General features: G+C 39.7%; 9 protein-coding genes across 9 annotated transcripts; 6 read left to right on the top strand and 3 right to left on the bottom strand.

Moving 5' to 3' along the window:
* Positions 1–157: 157 nt before the first annotated feature.
* Positions 158–2,096, bottom strand: BATDEDRAFT_2533 (uncharacterized protein; the record flags this gene model as incomplete). Its single annotated transcript, XM_006679705.1, has 9 exons — positions 158–312; positions 404–497; positions 602–763; positions 825–974; positions 1,066–1,161; positions 1,248–1,431; positions 1,505–1,611; positions 1,714–1,802; positions 1,973–2,096. Coding segments are annotated over 9 exons (1,161 nt in total), but the record flags the coding sequence as incomplete, so codon positions are not given.
* A 1,093-nt stretch (positions 2,097–3,189) lies between these two features.
* Positions 3,190–4,437, top strand: BATDEDRAFT_25775 (uncharacterized protein; the record flags this gene model as incomplete). The annotated part of the gene is made up of 5 exons (XM_006679814.1): positions 3,190–3,212; positions 3,291–3,437; positions 3,564–3,838; positions 3,950–4,111; positions 4,226–4,437. 5 exons carry the CDS (start codon positions 3,190–3,192, stop codon positions 4,435–4,437), a joined length of 819 nt encoding a protein of 272 aa, XP_006679877.1.
* A 1,215-nt stretch (positions 4,438–5,652) lies between these two features.
* On the top strand, positions 5,653–6,006 carry BATDEDRAFT_12294 (uncharacterized protein; the record flags this gene model as incomplete). Its single annotated transcript, XM_006679727.1, has 3 exons — positions 5,653–5,696; positions 5,795–5,883; positions 5,957–6,006. Coding segments are annotated over 3 exons (183 nt in total), but the record flags the coding sequence as incomplete, so codon positions are not given.
* An 814-nt stretch (positions 6,007–6,820) lies between these two features.
* Positions 6,821–9,329, top strand: BATDEDRAFT_89518 (uncharacterized protein; the record flags this gene model as incomplete). The annotated part of the gene is made up of 10 exons (XM_006680090.1): positions 6,821–6,937; positions 7,316–7,362; positions 7,459–7,535; positions 7,622–7,736; positions 7,856–7,898; positions 7,986–8,071; positions 8,165–8,530; positions 8,616–8,894; positions 8,978–9,122; positions 9,257–9,329. The coding sequence occupies 10 exons, from the start codon at positions 6,823–6,825 to the stop codon at positions 9,283–9,285; spliced, it is 1,302 nt and encodes a 433-aa protein (XP_006680153.1). The 3' UTR covers positions 9,286–9,329.
* Positions 9,330–9,347: 18 nt separating this feature from the next.
* Positions 9,348–12,956, bottom strand: BATDEDRAFT_89517 (uncharacterized protein; the record flags this gene model as incomplete). Its single annotated transcript, XM_006679991.1, has 2 exons — positions 9,348–12,757; positions 12,911–12,956. 2 exons carry the CDS (start codon positions 12,954–12,956, stop codon positions 9,399–9,401), a joined length of 3,405 nt encoding a protein of 1,134 aa, XP_006680054.1. The 3' UTR covers positions 9,348–9,398.
* A 219-nt stretch (positions 12,957–13,175) lies between these two features.
* Positions 13,176–14,222, bottom strand: BATDEDRAFT_12223 (protoheme IX farnesyltransferase; the record flags this gene model as incomplete). The annotated part of the gene is made up of 1 exon (XM_006679719.1): positions 13,176–14,222. One exon carries the CDS (start codon positions 14,220–14,222, stop codon positions 13,176–13,178), a length of 1,047 nt encoding a protein of 348 aa, XP_006679782.1.
* Positions 14,223–14,288: 66 nt separating this feature from the next.
* On the top strand, positions 14,289–16,564 carry BATDEDRAFT_25771 (TFIIH/NER complex subunit TFB1; the record flags this gene model as incomplete). The annotated part of the gene is made up of 8 exons (XM_006679813.1): positions 14,289–14,973; positions 15,053–15,208; positions 15,293–15,378; positions 15,443–15,556; positions 15,766–15,903; positions 15,970–16,023; positions 16,098–16,188; positions 16,272–16,564. 8 exons carry the CDS (start codon positions 14,289–14,291, stop codon positions 16,562–16,564), a joined length of 1,617 nt encoding a protein of 538 aa, XP_006679876.1.
* Positions 16,565–16,859: 295 nt separating this feature from the next.
* Positions 16,860–17,418, top strand: BATDEDRAFT_25770 (uncharacterized protein; the record flags this gene model as incomplete). Its single annotated transcript, XM_006679812.1, has 3 exons — positions 16,860–16,974; positions 17,090–17,175; positions 17,290–17,418. The coding sequence occupies 3 exons, from the start codon at positions 16,860–16,862 to the stop codon at positions 17,416–17,418; spliced, it is 330 nt and encodes a 109-aa protein (XP_006679875.1).
* Positions 17,419–17,710: 292 nt separating this feature from the next.
* On the top strand, positions 17,711–20,182 carry BATDEDRAFT_35374 (uncharacterized protein; the record flags this gene model as incomplete). Its single annotated transcript, XM_006679917.1, has 7 exons — positions 17,711–17,746; positions 17,990–18,010; positions 18,048–18,139; positions 18,217–18,635; positions 18,737–18,803; positions 18,880–19,367; positions 19,465–20,182. The coding sequence occupies 7 exons, from the start codon at positions 17,711–17,713 to the stop codon at positions 20,007–20,009; spliced, it is 1,668 nt and encodes a 555-aa protein (XP_006679980.1). The 3' UTR covers positions 20,010–20,182.
* Positions 20,183–20,254: the final 72 nt, after the last annotated feature.

The following is a 20,254-nucleotide window of genomic DNA, read 5'->3' as shown; positions in this document are numbered from 1 at the left end:
CTACATCAAAATCACTCCATCGCAGCCATCTTGAACGTTTCGTTATCACGTTTTAATTGCGATAAAATGTATGAATCTTTGTATCTTCACCACCACTGCATATAAGATCTCCTGACCAATCAAGACCAAATACTTTGCAATCAGGCTCAGCTCCGGCTAGGGAATACACGGCACTGGAGCTACGTACGTCCCATACTTTGACTGTTGAATCGTATGACCCGCTTGCAAGATTAAACGTAGACGTGGGTGACCAAGCAACGCAGGATACCCAGTTGGTGTGCGAGGAAAATTTCATTTTTACGACCAGACCATCTACATAAATGTCAGAGTTGTATTAGGATATAAACCACTAATTGCTACACAACAAAGTGGCAATCTAATTAAAAGGTTAATAGATGTATACCTTTAGAACGAGGATCCCATAAACGCACAAGATTATCAGAGTGTCCAGTCACAATCAATCCAGACTCTTTGGAAAATGCAAGGCAATTGACAGACTTTTCACAGTTCTGTCATGATAAATTAATTCCATAAAGTACCAAATCCCGCAAAATTGTTGGTCAACATCAGTTCGTATGTGGCGGATTCAACATAAAAATACAAATCTACTTGCCATGGTTGATGTATTTGACTGAGATTCAATATCCCACACACGAACAGAATGATCTAAACTACCACTGAATATAGTGGTGTTGTTTGAATCAGACCCAAAAGCAACGCAAGTAACAGCTGCAGCGTGTCCTTCTAAAACAGTATCAGACGTCTAAAATAATAAAATGATCGAATATTGACAGTCAACAACAAATAGAAAATCATGCATCAACATGATTTGCATAATGACAGTCTACCTTGATGTTGCGCTTCTGGGAAAGCTTTTGCCGTTTTTTTGATGATTTTTCAACCTCGACCTCTTCTACATCTTCTGGATCAGTGTTCCAAATTCGAATGGTTTGATCCCAAGATCCAGTTGCAAACTAGAGTTGGGTTAGAATAACAAATGATTTAAAATACAAGTCTAGCCACAAATATAGCACAGTCAAGTGTAAAAACGTTAAAATGGCTCACAAATGCTGCATCATTGCTAACGACAATGGATTCTACAGAGCCACGATGATCTTTGCATTGATACGACAAGCTAGCCTCTCCTCCATCTTCAGATATCTATATATATTAGCAAATAAGCATGCTATGTTTTAGAATATCATTTGCAAAAACTCGTCAATATTGAACTTCAAATCGTAGCATACGTGGAATGCAGAAATCGTCTGGTCTTGACTTGCAGACAAAATATACGTATCGGATGTAGAGGAAATATAAGCCCAATCTACCGACTTTATAGGTGCAGTATGCGCAGACAAGGTTTGGATGCACTCCCCAGATTTAGTCCAAACACGAGTACGATTATCAAATGAACCAGTCAAAATGAACGGTCTTGAATCAAAAATATATTCAGTGTCAGTAGTAGAAGCAGTTGATTGTTTCAACACCAAGCAATACATTGCACCTAGTGGGATGAATCTTGATGCAGGAAATCCAATCGTCCTGTTGGAGAATTGCAGTATTCTTGGGTGGAAGACTTGCTTCAACAAACTCAATCCGTAAAACGTTTTCCTATTAAAATAAAGAGATTGAAACTCAGTACACTTGCCAAATGTTTTTGAAACAATGCCAAAGATATCCAAATAAAGTTTCGATTACAACAATTTAACATACCGTTGACAATGAATGCGAATCAATGGTATGCTGCAAAGAAGACTTGATGAATTGACCATTAATGATAAAATCGAATGGTACGGGTGTTTCTAAATATTCATTCGGATAGTTGTGTAGAACGCAAAGAAATATCGGTTGAATAAGGACTGTAAAATTCTATACAGTGCATGATGGATCATAAGAGTTTTTAAAAGCAATTGATGGCAATTGTTTTTAAAACTGCATCAATCCGTTCAAGACAAGTTTATTGTCAACATACCCAGATTAAGCAAGTGACCAATAATTTCCGAAAGTCCGTATCGTTTGAGCGAAGTTGGCACAAGGATCGGAGTGTCAGTAACGGCATACTTGGACTGTCTTGAAAAAAAGACCGCTTGGATCTTTCTTCCATCCACTCCGGTAGATGGTGTTGCAGAAGCACTAATTTCTGGTTGTGCCATGATTGTAAAAATTAAAAAAATTGGGCAAGTCGAATTTCAACTTTTTTTGACTGCTTGTCTGAATCGCTGGCATCTGTACAAGTGATTTCAGTTTCTATAATTCGCTTGATAATCAGTCGATAATGTGCACACCAACATTGCTGAGAAGTCTGTCTGTGCGATCTAACTGCACCGTAGTCTCGCATTTGTCAACTCTGCGGATGGCTTCGACTCGTTCTGCCGTTAGTCTTGCTAAGCCATCTACTCACACTAGTACACTTGCTCAAGTAATGGGAAATGCTGGCGTATGTGCTGCAATTCTGTCAATGCCTACATGCTTTAGCCCAATGAGTGGTCTGAACTTTTCTTCCACAGGATTGCCATTTGAATTGCCTCGAAATACTCCTACATCGACAATAGTAAGCTGAACAAATCAATTGCAAAAAACTTGATCTACTCATTACTATCGAGTCTTTTAATATAATACTAAGTCGAATTCTCGTTTACAATAGACTGGTGCATCTTTATCAGAATCACTTGAAGTCAGTTCTTTTTCAGTAGAGGCTTTGATACGATCGCTTTTATCATGCACCATTAATGTCGATGATGATGATGGGGTAAGATTTTGACTTGCTTTCTACTAGTGGCTTGATAGATGGCATGAGGCATACCCTTATGTACATTAAAAATAGTATACTATTGCAATGCTATATATTGTTGCCCAGATTGCTGAGTCTATACTTTCAATGTAATCTATTAAAGTAGGGCTAATTGCGCTGATTGTCAATGTTGTCATACAAGGTATAACGCATTGGATTTAGGATTTATACAGACTTTGGGTGCATTCAAAGCTACTCTTATTTAGAACTCGATATCTGTGTTAATAATAGTTTACTACGGAGCAACTGATCTGGATATTGATGGATTAAAACAGTGTCTTGCCAAGACAATTTCAATACAACATTTTATTCTCGGCCATATTCACGTAAAATGAAACACTTGTATTTATCTTTGGAATAAACTGGCTTGAGAAATTTGATCAAAGTTTGCCCAACAAATGACATTGACAGCAGTGGATAGGTTTGTGACTGAACTTGTGCCAAGTGTATGGATATTGGGTTCAACTTGTTTAGTGACTTTTAAATATCTTGCACATAGACAGGCAATCTATCTGGATCCAGCCATCCGCAACTGGGTGCTCTTGCCCATCATGGTAGTTATGGTGCTGGTTGGTGTGCTCAGACACCATGCTACTTATCTGCTTCAAAGTACTCCAAAGGCCAATCTTAAGCAGCTCAGAGAGTCGTAAGTGCATATGGTCTAGCATTCATTCAAGTCGCCATTGCAATCACCATGAACATTTCAAGACTCTTTCCAGCAGTTCAGAATCTAGATGTACTAACAGCATCATGCTTTATCAATGGAGTATAGGGCTTCACTTATGCGTGCACGACTCCTTAGATCCCCCAGTGCAGCAGATCTACCACTCTCTGCCTTTGTATCTCGAAAGACATTTCTGATCCAGGCTTTTGAAAAAGGAGTCTATCTCAAAACCCCTGTGGTTGAGGGCACACCTCAAAACCCAATGACAGAGCCTGGTGCCATGGATCCTATGATGGACATGATGAAAAAAAACATGGCCATGATTGTTCCACAGACCTTAATCATGAGTTGGATCACCTTTTTTTTTACTGGATTTGTATTGAGTGAGTCGAGCGTTTTATACTATCTGAGTAGATGACCCATTAACCAATCTGTAACTTCAGTTTGACAGTCTTGTTCATTATACTCACGTATTGAATAATCTTTATAAATAGTTCGTCTGCCATTTCCATTGACATTGCGGTTTAAAACTATGCTTCAAAAGGATATTCAAACTAGTGATATGGATGTCACTTGGGTATCTGCATTGTCATGGTATTTTTTGAATCTGTTTGGTTTGCGTAGTATTTATACATTAATTCTTGGAGATGCTGATTGTATGTATACGCCTACTTGACGATAGTATACTGCCATTTTTGGTTGTTTTAAACTGTCAAATGTGATTTTGATGGTACTTGTTTTTAATCCAAATTTTTCCAACTGCCTTTTAGCTGCTGATGGCATGCAAGATATGCAGCAAATGCAAATGGGTTCACCTCAGCCGATGCAGCAGCCAGCAGAGATTGCTAAAATGTTTGAAAGCGAGAAAGAGTATCTTGATCTAGCGGTTCATGTTTGGGGCATTGAAAATGCCGATGAGATTCTTTTACGAAAGTTTGGCAAACTTCCTCCTTTGACTACCGGCAGCAAGAAAAACAATTAGTATGGAATAAATCGATACTCATTACTTTAGTATTAGAGTACTTTGTATACGCGTATAAACTGCAGTTGCATGCTGAATTGATGTGCATATTGCAGTGCATATTGCAGTGCTATCTATTCAAACAAAAATACCTGGTCCTGGTCCACAGACCGACAATAACCACTGAATGATGCTGTTTTATTTGTGCAAAGTTATCTGATTAACTCGTCTAAAACAGTATCATCCAGTGCTCTTTATATCTATTCTTGCTTAATTCTCAGCTCTCATTTCCTATAAATCAAACATTGAGTGATTGTCATGGAAACAATATTCATTTCTGAGATGCAGTCTTGAATTAGAACGCGAACGTATCCGCAAGATTTAGGACACAACAAGAGTTGTATTGACAACACCAAGACAGTCAAGCCAAACTTGGTGATTGTACAATGCATGACCATGCCAAAGATGGAGAAATGGTGAGTCTGATTGTGTGCATTATAAAACGTTGTGTTTTGAAAAATCGAGAATGCCAATTGAGGTCGATTTCTAATATAAAGACAGATTGAATAGTTGATTTCTATTTATTCCAAACCAAGAGACAATCACTGCAAGATAAATACAAGTGTTGCATTTTACGTGCCTACAGCTGCAAGTTAGCATCCAAGTAAGATGGATTCACTCAATATCACGTGACCATACAACTCGCACTTTCAGTCCACAAAACACATGGAAAGAATCGCTCATATAGAGTTTACGACACATACAAATCGTTGAATAATGGTAATTGGCATCGGCTATTGAGTGTACATGCATCCATCCATGTCTATGGCATCACACACATGTATTGAAAGTACTAGGGCCGCTATGCATGCATTCACTTCACTTGGAACGATGCATCATTCACAGCCTTTGTGGTTGTAGATCGATGCTTGACAGTGAACTTGGGCATACAGCTTATACACTACTGGATTATTTTGTATTGGCCCTGTTTCAATTTGATGATTGGAGTGATTCGATTGGAACCTATGCCAATCGATTTCAAATCCGAACACTGTGGACAATCCAACTTGATGGTTCTAGTAAAATAGTATCGTCTGATATTTCCTGTCATTGATCTAATGCTGACTGGATGGAAATGAACTGGCTATTTATGCGCATATACTGATTGATGGTTCATTTAACTGACTGTTGCAAACTGGACCTTTTAATCAATAGGACACCAAGGCCGCCGCTCCCAAACTTGCAAAGGTTGTCAAAGTTCTCGGCCGTACTGGCTCCCGGTAAGACATTTTGGAACTAGCAATCTATGTTTGCTGGAGCTTGCATGCCTGGTTCAATACAGTTGGGCTTACTAAATGTCATGATTTCGTAATTATAGTGGTGGTGTCACTCAGGTCCGTGTTGAGTTCATGGATGATACCAACCGATCCATCATCCGTAATGTCAAAGGCCCTGTCCGTGAGAATGGTATGTGTCTTGAATTGCCAACTCTGTATGCAATGGTTCTGATTATAAATATCTAATGTATGATGTTATCTAGACATTCTTACTCTTCTCGAGTCTGAGCGCGAGGCTCGTCGTCTGAGATAAACAGCTATTCAACTTTAAATCAATTGAATGCCAGTCTTTTTCCAATCCGACTTTACTATTTTTATGGTTGTGGGCAGATAGAGTTGAGCTATATGTATGATTTTTAGTGGATATAATATCATCTGTAGGAGATTTGACGGCAGTTGCGACACCGAATTGTCAAAGTATTTGATTAGTACTGATTGCGCTGGGCGATATTTGACTAGTTTAATCATTTACGGCTGTATTCATGTAGAATGGAGCATCTGAATTTATCTTGCAGTGATTGCTTTGGAATGCACATGGTTAGATTTGTTGTGCTTTCCTATTGAAGTTGAGTTGTAGACATCAATTCTTTCAAGCACAATGTCCATCATATGCACACAATCAAGTGATTCATTTCTCTACTTTTGGCAGTCATACATTGTACAATCAGCAGATTCATTTTAATCCAAATATTGAATTTGACTGTTTTCAAACTCTAAACTCCAATTTGTTGTGTCCTAACATCACAGATATGTTCACCTAATTCATGAATGCAGCTATTTATGTCGATCACCCAACATCATAATATTTGATTCTGATGAAAGAAGGGTTGAGATTGAACAAGTCTGGGATGCACTGGAGCTGTGATGCGAACATCATCGAGTTTTATACAAACGAGAGAAGCCAGTCAACTTTGGAGTTCAAAACAACACGATTCAGTAAATTTAGATATTGCTTCATGACTGTTTATCATGTGCTTTGACACCCTTATTTGGTGATCCACTTTACGTGAATGCGGTTGTAAAGATGAAGCTTTGAAGCTTTCCCAACATATTTCTAATTGGATATTTGATGTCGGAATCGCAGTCGAATCAATCTACTCCTACTAGACTGGCAAAGAGGTCTAGTCTTGCTTATGCATTACAGCCATTTAATACGGGTGACATAAAGGTGTTGCTACTTGAAGGTATCCTATGTGTATTGTGTAATAAGTATAGTGTTGGCTATGGTTTACTACAACTGTTCAAATCAAGATTAATAGAGCAAGGGATGAAATGTGGTCTATTAAATATAGATGTATTGACCATTTATTCTTCTAGTATATGAATACTTTTAATCACTGGTTCATGATCAACACTTTTTTTTTATAAAGCGAGTTTTTATTGAATGACTAGGGAGGGATGCGTGCCATACTGATATACGACCTTGTTTAGTGAAACGCATGGTCTTTATGAACAGTGACTGTTGCCTGTAATAAAGCCATTCATCGTGGCATTCTTTTGTTTGGGTGCATCTTGATTAATTACCAGCTTATTGTTTCGTGTATTTATCAACTCATTACTAGGTGTAAACCAAACCGGTGTCAAGATTCTCTCCAATGCTGGGTATCAGGTAAACCTAATACAACAGTCGAGAACATTTAATCTGATCTATACAAGTATTGAAATAGTCTAATGGCACACCCATTCTCATCTAAACATGCTATAGGTTGAGACTCATGCTAAAGCACTTTCTGAAGATATTCTTAAAGAAAAGATCAAGGATGTTCATGCCATTGGAATCAGGTGTGTTTACAAACATGCAAAACTGACAAATGGCTACACAGATATAGTTGGTCTGATTTAATGAATGATTCACGTCTCAATCACAGGAGCAAGACGCAACTCACTGCCAGTGTTCTCAAAGAAGCTAAAAAACTAATGGCTATTGGGTGTTTTTGTATTGGCACCAACCAGGTGGATCTGGAATATGCTGCATCGCACGGTGTAAGTGGTTGCGCAAACTAGCATATCTACAAACTGTCATGCATTTTAATATGTATTTGAAACAATCAGTATTCTTGGTTATTGAAATCATTTGTTTAATCCAATACTTGATTCTTTAGATTACTGTTTTCAACTCGCCTTTTAGTAATAGTCGCAGTGTTGGTAAGTGCTTGCCGATCGTTTCTTTAAAAAATGCATCATATCTTTTAACATCAAATGAAAAATGTGTATCGTCTGATTGAAACTCAGCTGAAATGGCCATTGCCGAGATCATTGCTCTTTCACGTCAACTGGGAGATCGTAATACTGAATTGCATAACGGCGTTTGGAACAAAGTATTAAATTTTGTCTGTTCAAGCAACTTGTGATGAATTTGAAGAATGTCGTGCATAACCGTTATACTAAGCCACCTTTTCATCTCTTGATAGACATCCTTGGGTTGCAAGGAAATCCGAGGAAAGGTGCTCGGTATCGTTGGTTATGGCCACATTGGTAGCCAGTTATCCGTATTGGCAGACTCGTTAGGAATGTCGATTATATTCTATGATATTCTTCAGATTATGCCTCTTGGTACTGCAAAGCCAGTTTCTACTTTAAAAGAGCTACTTAACACTGCTGATTTTGTAACTCTTCATGTCCCAGAGACTGATGAAACGCGAAATATGATTGGCGAGCAAGAGCTGAATCAAATGCGCAAGGGCACCTATCTGATTAATGCAAGTCGTGGAACCGTAGTGGACATCCCTGCTTTAAAAACTGCATTGATGTCGGGCCATTTGGCTGGAGCAGCCGTGGTGAGTTGGCTATTGAAAAGGCTACCTTGTATCCATTTATATTCGTTCATGGCATCTCTAATTCGACCGCTATTACATTTTAAAGGATGTGTATCCGGTAGAACCATTCACCAATGGAAAGAATTTCAGCTCGGAGCTGATGGGTTGTCCAAATACACTGCTTACTCCTCATATTGGAGGATCAACTGAAGAAGCTCAGTTTTCTATTGGAAGTGAAGTCGGCTCAGCTCTGGCGCGCTTTATCAATACTGGATCTACTCTCGGAGCTGTGAATTTTCCTGAAGTTGATATTCGTCTTTCTGCTGCTGGATCTTCTACCATCAGAGTGATCAATTGCCACCATAACGTGCCTGGTGTCCTCAAGGTATAACCCATTTGTTTGACTGTACTTGATAGCCATGCAGTGCATGGTTTACCTTTGTTACTGACTATTTCCATTGTACTTAGCAAATCAATCGGATTCTTTCCGAATTCAATATTGAGAAACAAATTTGTGACTCCAAGGGAAATATTGCATATCTTATTGCAGATATTATAGTGGATGGCCAGAATGATTTGATCAAGATCTACGAAAGTGTCAGCAGTATTCCAGGTAAGCATATATAGTTGCTACTGCTAATCAATGGTGTTGAATCCTATTCAATCTTTTGCCCATTTTATCTCGTAAATATTGTCATGGACGTGGTTGTTGAAAGTACTCATCATTGATGTTTTTGTGGTAAATAGAGAGCATTGCTACACGTCTGTTGCATTAGTTCTATTTAAATAAAAGATTGCCAATCCAAAGCATTTCCATATATTCACTATCTACCAAAACTATAGACTAGGCTTAACTTCATTATAACACATGCCAAATGCGTGGCTCAGGTTACATGGCAGATTTCATCAGATTAGCTATACGGTGGTCAAACTCCCGAATAAGGTCATCGTCATCCTTGTAGAATCCTGTTGATAAAAGCGAGGTTTTTTCCTTTTTTAGGCGGCTAATTTGAGAAGAAACTTTGGGCGGTAACTGAGCTTCGCTCAACGTGCCTTGGTGATTATTCGTAGACGATTGAAACTGTACATCTTTTTGTTGCTCATCATTACTAGACTGTGAAGCGTAAACGGCTCGTCCAAGTGCTTCTAAATCACGCCGGGTATGCTCTAAAGTTTCTCGCTCAGTATGAGCTAGACTCAACTGCTCCTTGGCAATTGCTTGCATCCGCATATCTTCAATATCTTGACGGTCCTTGATCATCCGTTGTTCCAATTCTAACCGTGCCTTTTCCCTTTCCTTGGTTAGCAACTTGTACACTCGTTTTAACTCGCACTTGTAATGCGCCTTGTTCTTTTTAAGTGCCTCAATTTGCTTTCCCAACATCATTTTATCCTGCATAGCATTTCCCAGCTCAATCTTAGCCTTTGCCTCACCAGATGATCCCAACGACCGTTTTAATTCACTCAACTCGTTATCTATTGTTTTCCATTTGGCCTCCATTTCATCACGATCTCTTATTGCTCGGTTACGCATGGCATCTGCCTCGGCACACTTTTGCTTTTCCAATTCAGTCCGATACCGAAATTCTTCCTGTAGCCTCCTTGTTGCATCTCGTGCCTCGTCCAAAGCTCTAAGTACCTCAAGATCCTGACGTTCCCTCTGTTTTATTAATTCCCTTTCTCCTTCTACCAACACACTCTCTCGACGTTCCAAGTCACTTGATAGCTGCTGTAAAGCCGTCTCCAACTGCTTGTAGTCGTTTAGTTTCCGTTTAAGAAGTGCTTCGCGTTCACGATCGCGAAGTTTCCATTCGCCAGCAAGACGTTGAGTCAGTTCAATCTCTTTTTCAGCAAGATACTGTGTAAACTTTTGTTGTTCTTGTTGACGCCAAAGCTCTAGCTCAATGGCGGTTTGATACTCGGGTGTATCATGAATAGACGAAGGGGTTGGTGTGGAAGGATTGGGCTGGCTGGGAATGCCTAACATACCACCGTGTTTGTGTTGATGCTGCAGCGTACTTTTGTATGAGCTGGGTTCAAGCGGATGATCATGTGAAACGTCAGTACGCTGTCCAGTAGTGTAAGCAGCCGAGGTCTGCACATCTTTCCAAGAGGGCAGATCTTGAGCAACGTTTTGGTGATTTATTTGTGGTAGAATCGAATCGGCATCACTAGTTTCTTTTACAACGCCAAAATCTTCCAATGCCAAAACAACACGCAAATCTGCCAACCGGCCATACAAAGAAGTCGAGTCTCCAGTTGACATGAGTGGTACAAATGTGTCCAAACTCTGAATGACTAGCTGTTGTGTATCCTGTTCAGCAGTATACGATTCACTTTTTGTTACAGGAATGTTGCTACTTGGAATTTTGGTTTGGGAGAGTACTAGTGAAAGGTTGACTAAAGCGCTGCCCAAATTCACATCACGAACATTTTCATCCTTTTGCCACAGCTCAACTATCAATGGAACTGCTTCAAGATATGTAGATAGTTTTTCCAGACTCATGACAAACTCGAATGCACAAAACGAATGTGGAAGCAAATGCTCATTTGGTGTGCGTTGAATATGTACTATAGGATGGGTCAAAATAGGCGACGATGTACCAAAAGGTGCATACGTATACTTTAAATATACGTTGGCAGATTTGAGCTGGATGTCTCGAAGTGATCGCAATTCGATGGAAAAGCGATATTGGTGCCATCCTTGTAATGGGTCTGTCATATCTTTTGTAGGTTGCATCTGAGGCGATATTGCTCTATTTAACGTAGTTTTGCTGGTAGTGACAGAAATGGGTTTTGCTGATTGAAGAAATGACGAATATGTGGAAAATGCATTTTGTAGATTCGGATTCCCATCTCGAGTCAATGTTGCAAGAGTACTGTCTATCGGAGTCGTGGCATTTGTAGTTTTATTCTCATAATCTAAAGCCGGCCTGAAGGATAAATTTTCAAACGTAGCAATGTTATTTACAGGAGTTCCTGGATGACTGAATCGGGTGTGTGGAATAGGCGCTTGATCACGAGCATGCTGGTGTGCCATAGAATCTTGATCTGGCTCAAATTCTTCCTGTTCTTGAGTGTGAGCTTGCCCATGACTCTGCTCTGCAGTATCGCGGGACAAGGCCATTGATACACCAATGCTAGATGACTTGGCGTCAGCAGAAAGAGGTAGTTCTTCTCTTGTATTATACAATGGAAATGCTTGCTCGATCACTGCCATTTCACCCCCATTGTTGTCCAAAAGATTACAAATAGGAATGTCAGCAAAGCCAATAGCACGATCCTCGTGACATAAATAAATGATGATTTTGGAGATTTCCCGAAAGAAAGTCTGAATGTCAGATTGAGATGCACGAAGTTTGACAGAAACCCGCTCGGCAGGAAAGTTTGGTTTATCGAGTTGGTAGAATCGTTGAGTCATAATATCGTTTCCCATAAATGAGTAGTAAAAGTAATATCCGGTGTTGTTGGTTTGACGGGAAATTTGGGCATCATCAAGCAGCAACTCTAAATGTTCACCAAATGCGATCGTAATCCAAAGACAGAATAATTGGTCACCGGTTCCAAGTTGATAGAAGCCAGCACTTTTGAGTTCAAAAGGTATTGACGTTGCAACAGCGTGGTTTGGATTACTTTGTGGTATAGTGCCTAGACTAGAATTGGAAACAGGTCCGATTGTTGCATAGTTTTTTCGACTAGACAGTCCAAGTTTGGATTGCGTTCTAGTTGCAGCAGCAGTTGATACAGTGGATGGTAGTTCTGTTGATGATCTCTGAGCAATCTGGTCATTGGATGCAGACTTTTTGCGACGACCCTCGAGCTCCAGCGTAGACTGGACAGAAGGAATTGAGTCGTGATGCTTTGGTTGGACAGTGAATGAAATCTTTAGTTCTGGTCGAAATACTGAAGCAGGAGCATTGTGACCACCAGGATGAGATTTGATATTTACTAGCGTAAACCATTTTTCTGGAAATGGCGGTGGACCTTGAATGGCAGCTCTTAAATCGAGCATGATATAACCTAGACTTTCGCGCTTGTTGGTCTTGATGTCAATGGAGTAACAGATAAGTTTGAGAGATACTCTCTGCGAACGTAAAAATCCCAAAAGCTTAGTATCGACATCCCATGCCAATTCAGTATCCCATATGGGGGTTGCGAGATGGTCAGCTGGGTCAGTAGTGAGAATCTCGTTGTTGAATCTGCACTGTACATACACTTTGGAGCCTGGTTGACGGGTAAAGTTTCTGCCTATATGCATTGAAAGATAACATTGTACATGATTAGAATCTGATGAAAGTGATGAGCATTGACAAGATGCATAAGTTGAATTGGAGTTTGAAAGTCGACAAATGGCAAGTCAACCGAGTGCACATTAAAACAGTAAAAAAAGATGGTGTTTACCTTCAAAGACAGTAGCCTGAACAATATGTTGAGAAGGTTTTATCATTCTAGATGAGGTTTATGCAATTCAGATAAAACTTGCAAGTCGGACAAAATCTATTTATTGGATAAAGTTGTCATTCTTGACTTTTAATCGTGAATTGAATTCAATGATTTGTTGTTTGGATATTATCAAAACCAACTGCATTCAATCAGATAAGTTATTCTTGATGAAACTCATTTGAAACGGAATCTATACATGCTAGGAACAAGTCCGTGATGAACATTAAACAGCAACACTCTCTTCCAACACTGGTGATGTTTCATCCTCATAAAACTGTTTATGAACCATCAACAGAGCCAAGAACACAGGCAGATGTACTAGACTTGAGAAGAACAATGCACGAGCATTCTTGTTATTTGGATCTTTCCAGAACTGATATGCATACCAAGCCATGTATCCATTTACAAGTGACGAATCTAATATAAACCACCAGGAAACTAGACCAACATAATAGGCAGAATATGCAATGGGAAACAACATGATAGAATAGCGCAGCGATACTCTAGCATTAAGTCCAGGATCAGTTACACACATCATACGATATCCAGCTTTAGAGTAATCCGGACGCAGATTCCAAGAAAGCGAATTAAAATGAGGAAACTGCCAAGCATACATCAGGGCAGCCAGAACCAAAGCACCAGACTCTATTCCACCTGTAGATGCAGCCCAACCCATCAAAGGTGGGATCGCACCCACAATACTACCAGCCCAAGTGTTTGCGATTGAAGTGCGTTTCATTGGTGTGTAAATGCATGTGTAGATAAGGATATTGGTAGCACCCAATACAGCAGTAATAGGATTGACCAACGTAGCAAGAACAGTAACACCCAAGATACCGGAAGTTGTTCCAGCCATGAATGCATGAGATGGAGACATGGCTTGTCTAACAAGGACTCTGTTGCGAGTTCGAGACATTTGTGCATCGTATGGAGCTTCGATCCATTGATTGATGGCATTAGCAGAAGCAATGCAGAGTCCAGTTCCAAAAGTAGTCCATAAGAGAGTTGAAACACTTAATATTCCTGGAGCCATAGCATATCCAGCCATAGTAGTCAGTCCAACAAATGCAGACAGTTTGGCCTTTGTTAAATCCTTGTAATAAGAAGGATGAAAAGAAGGTGAATTCTTCCATCTCAACTCAGTGTCTGAACTGCTGCTGATGACAGGAACTAGTCTTGAATCAACTCGTTTGTCATGCAGAAAGACTGAACGAATAGGCTGCCATTTCACTGCAACAAATCTGCAAGTCGGTCTAACTAAAGTCAACATAATTCAAGTGAGCTTCAAATCTCGACCATTTTTAATTTTGATTTGATTCTTGACTGACATTCACACATGGCATCAACTGCTTCTGCTCAAGTCTTTGCTTGTCCTGCCGTGTATAAAAAGAAGAATGGTGTCATGACTGTATCAAACTCACTGTTTTCTTGGACTGAAACGGCTGCTTCTTCTCCTGCTATTTCCATTCCTTATGAAGCCATCAAGGCTCAGTTGGTTAATGCAATTGGTCCTTCTGGCAAGGTTTTATTGAAACTGTCCTTGTGGCCTGTAGGAGATACTCCAGAAACAAACCACAACTTTTCTTTTCCAAATCCAGCTACTGCCGAGTCAGACAGAGATCACATCAAGGATTATCTTGCAACTCGCATCGCTGCTGTTCGTCAACGATCTGCTACTCCCGCTTCTGCAAAACCTACTTCTTTACCACGTACTGCTTCCGCTACTACTTCCAGTCTTACTCTTCAAGATCTACAAGCAAGGCAGGCTCTTTTATCCAAAAATAAAGATCTGGCTAAATTACACAAGGAAATTGTCATTGGTGGTCTGATTAGTGAGCAGGACTTTTGGAATACTAGACAGCAAACTCTTATCAATCAAGAATGGCAAGCTTTTCAAAAAAAAGGAATTTCTTCTGGTTCTCTGGCTGATACTAAACCAACTGTTGACGGTGATGGAAATGATCTCAAATATAAACTCACTCCAGATATCATACATTCCATCTTCATCGAGTATCCTGCAGGTAAAGACTATCAATAATCATCTCTTGGTTCATCACATGTATCGAATCTACTTGCAATCTGACTTTCTATACACTATAGTGCACAAGGCATTCCAGGACCATGTGCCTGATAAAATGACTGAAAAAGAGTTTTGGGGAAAATACCTTGCATCAAAATACTTTCATCGCAATCGTACCACTGCTATCAAGGAAACTGAAGATCTATTTGACAAGTATATGCAAGAGGACGCAAATGGTATGCTACATACTGTGTCGTGGATTCCTACCGTGTCTGGTTTAACCCTTTTTTGTTTGGCATTCATGTATTTCAAATCATTAGATTTACTTTTGAATCCTACTGGAGTTCAGTTTACTATACACAACAAATTGATTGATCTAACTACAACATCAGAAGATCACGTAGAGGTATCGTGGATTCGTACTGGTCATATATATTCAATCTGGCATTAACCTTTATCTTTGTGTATAGACGGGAAACCGACCCGATTCCACTATGCGTGCTGGATTTGTACAAACATCTCTCCCGCTTATTAGGAAATTTAACCGTCATTCAACTTTTATTTTGAAAAGCTCCATGTATGTTGTACTGCTTATTGGTTTGAATTTAAAAACGTTAAATTGACGCAGCAGTTGTTTGAAACCATTGTAGAAATTCAAAAGACGCTGAGAAAGAATGCACAGCTGCACAGTCTGACTTGTTATTTCAAGATGTATACACCATGCTATTGTGATTTGAAAATGATTAAATGGTTGTTTGGCAGCTCATGAATTAAATGCTCATGTAAACTACAGGGAACAGTCTTGGAGGATTTGGAGCCCATTAAAGCATCTAGACTTGCACCGCTAAACATTCAAGATCCAGCAAGCTATTTTGATTCCTTGACACAAGAATCTAGTTTGAAAACTGGCCAAACATCTGTATCTGACAAGGTAGTGTTATTGTCATGTTATCATTTGGCTGATATGAAATGGTTGATAGGCTTTAAATTACTATAGCAATTGCACACTTTTCAAAGTCATATGCAGTCGTGGTCTTTGAAAATATCCAAGGTAATGTTTATAAATAGTACTTCAAGCGTCTTGCCTGATACGTTGCACAACTAACCCTACACACATAACTGTAGCTTTCTTATGGTACATGCCAATCGGATACTATCTTTCAAGCAGTGTCAGAACTCAATCGAAAACGGCGAAATGATCAACTGAATCAACAGGGTAATTGTATCTTGACACTATATCAGTTATTTTAACTAGACTGTTGATAAAATCCTTTTTCATTGGGTGTGTAATACAATTAGTATCGCGAGTAAAACACTTTAAACACTACCAGGAAACCAAAGACATAATGGTGTCTGTAAACGAACTTCTCCGTCACTACTGGAGCAATTTGAACTTGGTCAAATTAGGCGAAGCCAGTATGAAGGACAAAGTATTTCGAATTGCTGCCGCTTTGAAAAAGTATATGGCCCAACTAAATGTTATTGAAACTCAAGCTAAACTTGTTGGAGAGGATCGTGGTGTATCATTGATTAATACTGCATCAATTAGTATCGAGGCTGCACTTAAAGCACTTCCTTCAGCAGCAAGATAAACTGAGATGTTCATGTGAACATTCTATTAGATTCAATGTATAAATTGGAAATTTAAAAATATGGGGTTGTTTGAATAGTTTGGCATGTATCAGAGATGTTGCAATTAAATACGATGTTTAGACTATCCTGGCTGAATTGCACGCCAAGGGTTGATTATTGCACAGGTGCATTGCTTAATAAAACTTGATATCCAAATAGTATTGGTTTAAAACATACAACTTTGCACCAAGGTTCCAGTTGATTTACAATATACTGCAACACCGCGCTTGGAATTCATCTTGACGCTTTAAACAAATGTCAGATACAGTATCTATCAAGTTTGATGAGTTTTCTAAAATACGTATTTTAGACCCTACACAATACGATGTGTCCTCAAAACTCAAGGAAGAGTGTAAAGAGTTTACATCAAGTACGTACAATGCGGTTTCATCTGTCATGAGCCATGCTTTGATAAATATCTAATCTGATTGTCAGCGTGCTAACAGCGATAGTTTATCATGCCATCATCTTTGAATAAACTCTAGAAATCAGCGAGTTCAATGATATTATAGGTGTGTTTCAAGACCTTTTATCAAGCAAAGCACAGCAGATAGAGCGGGAAAAACTCAAGGTATATTCATTTGATTCCAAATCACTATAGTATATATACTGTCAAGACATTGAATCTAATAATATCACGTCTGATGTTTTATACGCGGAACTGCTGGAACTTGACACAATACAGACAATCGGACTACGCCTTCAAGTAGAATCAGAAGTTATCCATCGTAAAGCAATGCAGGTTCAAATACAATCGCTTATTGATGAGCGCCAAGCAGAATTAGACAGGCATGACTCTGATGTCAAACTGTAATGTATTTGAATTTGATAAACTGACGTGAAATCATGAGTTATTAGATTGATTGTACAACACGACTCACTGCAGCGTCTGCTTCAGGATCAACAAACGTTTATTGATGGAAGTTGCTGATGGAATCAATGCGAGTGTCTGTAGATTACTTGTCTATCTTTTACTAAGAATAAAGCAGTCAAGTACACAACACATCCTCAGGGAATAACACTGCTTCAAAATTGAAAAGTTGAATTATTTTTATACAAGCTGTTGAACATTGTTAATTAAGTTTGAGCGACTGCTATCTGTATAAATGGATTCTGCTGATACAGCGTGTTCTTCTGTCAAGGTATTATCTGAATTCTATACTGTTTTTCTTGAACAGTTTTACATTTTTCAAGAGTCATTCTTTTACAATTGCTCAAGTCCAGCCTGATAGTCTTGAACAATTGACATTACATTAGTTTAAAAAGAACATGCACTTTTAAACCCATGCAATTACCAAACGATCTGAATCTTGAGCTAGTCGAATCAACGGATATTTCAAGTCAAACTAATCCACTCTTTTCAACATCTCTTCATTATACAATAGATCTGTCTTGTACCACTTGCTGTATGTATTGCTAATCAATTGTTTTATAATGGTTTAGGCTTTGAACTTGTCCAAACAAATCACAGAAGAATTACTTTGTCAGTTTTTCAGCTTCATCGGACCTATTGTTAGTATCAGCTTGCAGCCATGGTAATATCAACACATTTGTATGGAGGGTTGCATAGGTCTTGTAATATGGTTTGTATTGATCTTTAATCTTCTAATAGTGAGGCAAATCCATTAGTTCAAGAATCGCTTGTTCAGTTTCAAGATTCTGAAGATGCTGCCTTGGCATTGCATCTTACAGGAACAGTGCTGGCCGATAAAGCTCTTTTTATCACTCCTCCATCTGCCAAGATCCAATCTTTCAATAGTCATGGCTATTTAAATATTCCTCCGCCCAATCCAACAGCTCCTGGTGTACTTGTGCCGGGCAGCATGGCTGGAAGCACTATTGTTCCATACGGACAAACAGCTACCATTGCTGGACAGGATAGCGTTGATCGCACAATTTATACTGGTAACATTCATTCTGGATTATCACAGCAAGAAGTGAGCATGCTTTTCTCTAGCTGTGGTGATGTCACGCAGGTTAAAATGGCTGGAGATGCAACGCACTCGACCCGCTATGCTTTTATTGAGTTTGGTAAGCATCGTTGACAAGATCATGAAACTATTTGGGTTGTATCTGCAACGAGTAAAAACCACGTATCAGCATACTCAGTAACCTAACGATCATGTACTTAGCAACATCCGAGTCAGCAGCCATGGCTCTTAATCTACACGGCATGATGGTTGCTGGCAGGGCAATCAAGTATGCTCTTGTTAACTTTGCTAATTTTAAATATTTTTGGCTCACTTATTTTTACATTTACACTCCACCATGCTAGAGTAAACCGATCAAAACACTCTATCGGTCGACCCATTGGGATGTATCCAGGTATGTTTAGACCCGATACAGACATGGTCATGAAGCAAGCTATGCAAGCACAAATGCGAATGGGGCACTCGTTTTCTGGAGATGCACGCAGTGCTGGAAAGTTTCCAATTATACCTGGTACACCAGGCATGATGGCTATTGCTGCAGCTGCAAACGTACCCCCTGGAACAAATGTGATGCCACCCATGACATCGTATCTGTCTGCCATGCATGCACCTAATCCGTTGGCCAATATAAATGCTGCCGCGACAAGTACTGCTGCACGTACAAGCCAGGAAAAATCTTCACGAGGACGCACTTTTTCTCGGGAGCGTGGCCGTGACCGACATGAGTCTATTTCACCCGAATCATCCAGTCGTCGAAAAAGTGCAAGACGTCGGTCGTATTCACGATCTCCAGCTACTTCTCGTTCTAGATCTGTATCACCTCGTCCTAAAGGTATACTATTTGCCCTGCATACATTCTATATGATCAACAACAGTAAAGTGCTGAATAATACTGTGTAATCTGTATGTGTTGCTAATTGAATGAACAGATTCTCGGCGTGCTAAAGACAAATCAAGGGATCGATCGCATGCAATGGACCGACCTCGTCAGCGTGATCGATCTCGTCAACGTGATCGTAGCAGAGATCATGGGCGTAACCGATCTCGTCTTCGTTCTCGGGATAGGGATCGATCTCGGGATAGAGCGAGTGGCCGTGACAGATATCGGGAGCGAGACCGGGACATGGATCGATCCAAAGACAGATCAAGGGATAGGTCTCGCGATCGTAGAGTAGAACAGAGTTCACGCAATCGGAACCGCACACGCAATTCTAGCACAAGTAGAAGGGTCAGGGGAGATAGTCGTTCCAGATCCCTAGCAGCAGGAGCAAAAGCGGGAGGTAGTTTTGGAGATTTACGAGCTATTTTGAATGCCAAGCACGATGGTGATAAACGAAGTGGAAGCCAGCGTACTAGTCAGGATCATGGTGTTGTTTCGGTTTCCGGAGAGCACGAGGATAAGCCCGATGCACCCATTCCAAGCAAGGATCTTGATACGGATATGCAGATTGATAGCGGCGACTATTCGGCTTAGGCTATACACAGATTTGTATTATGATGAATTTCTTTGACACTCTCATTATACGACTCGAGGCATTCATTGTGCTCAATACACGTGCTCATCTGTTATCTACACTATATGAAGAATGATTTCCTGTAGTAGGCTTAGAGTATGGATAGCAGCAATATATAGTCCAAATCAAAGAGTATCCTATTTATTAGCTTTACACCTATTATTGCAAGTTGTATTCACTGCAAAAGTAAAGGAAATGACAATAT

This window comes from Batrachochytrium dendrobatidis (genome assembly GCF_000203795.2).
Source record: "Batrachochytrium dendrobatidis JAM81 unplaced genomic scaffold BATDEscaffold_8, whole genome shotgun sequence".
Lineage (NCBI taxonomy): Eukaryota > Fungi > Chytridiomycota > Chytridiomycetes > Rhizophydiales > Batrachochytrium > Batrachochytrium dendrobatidis.
Note: the sequence above shows the minus strand (reverse complement) of the source record. Positions and strands in the feature narration are given on the sequence as shown.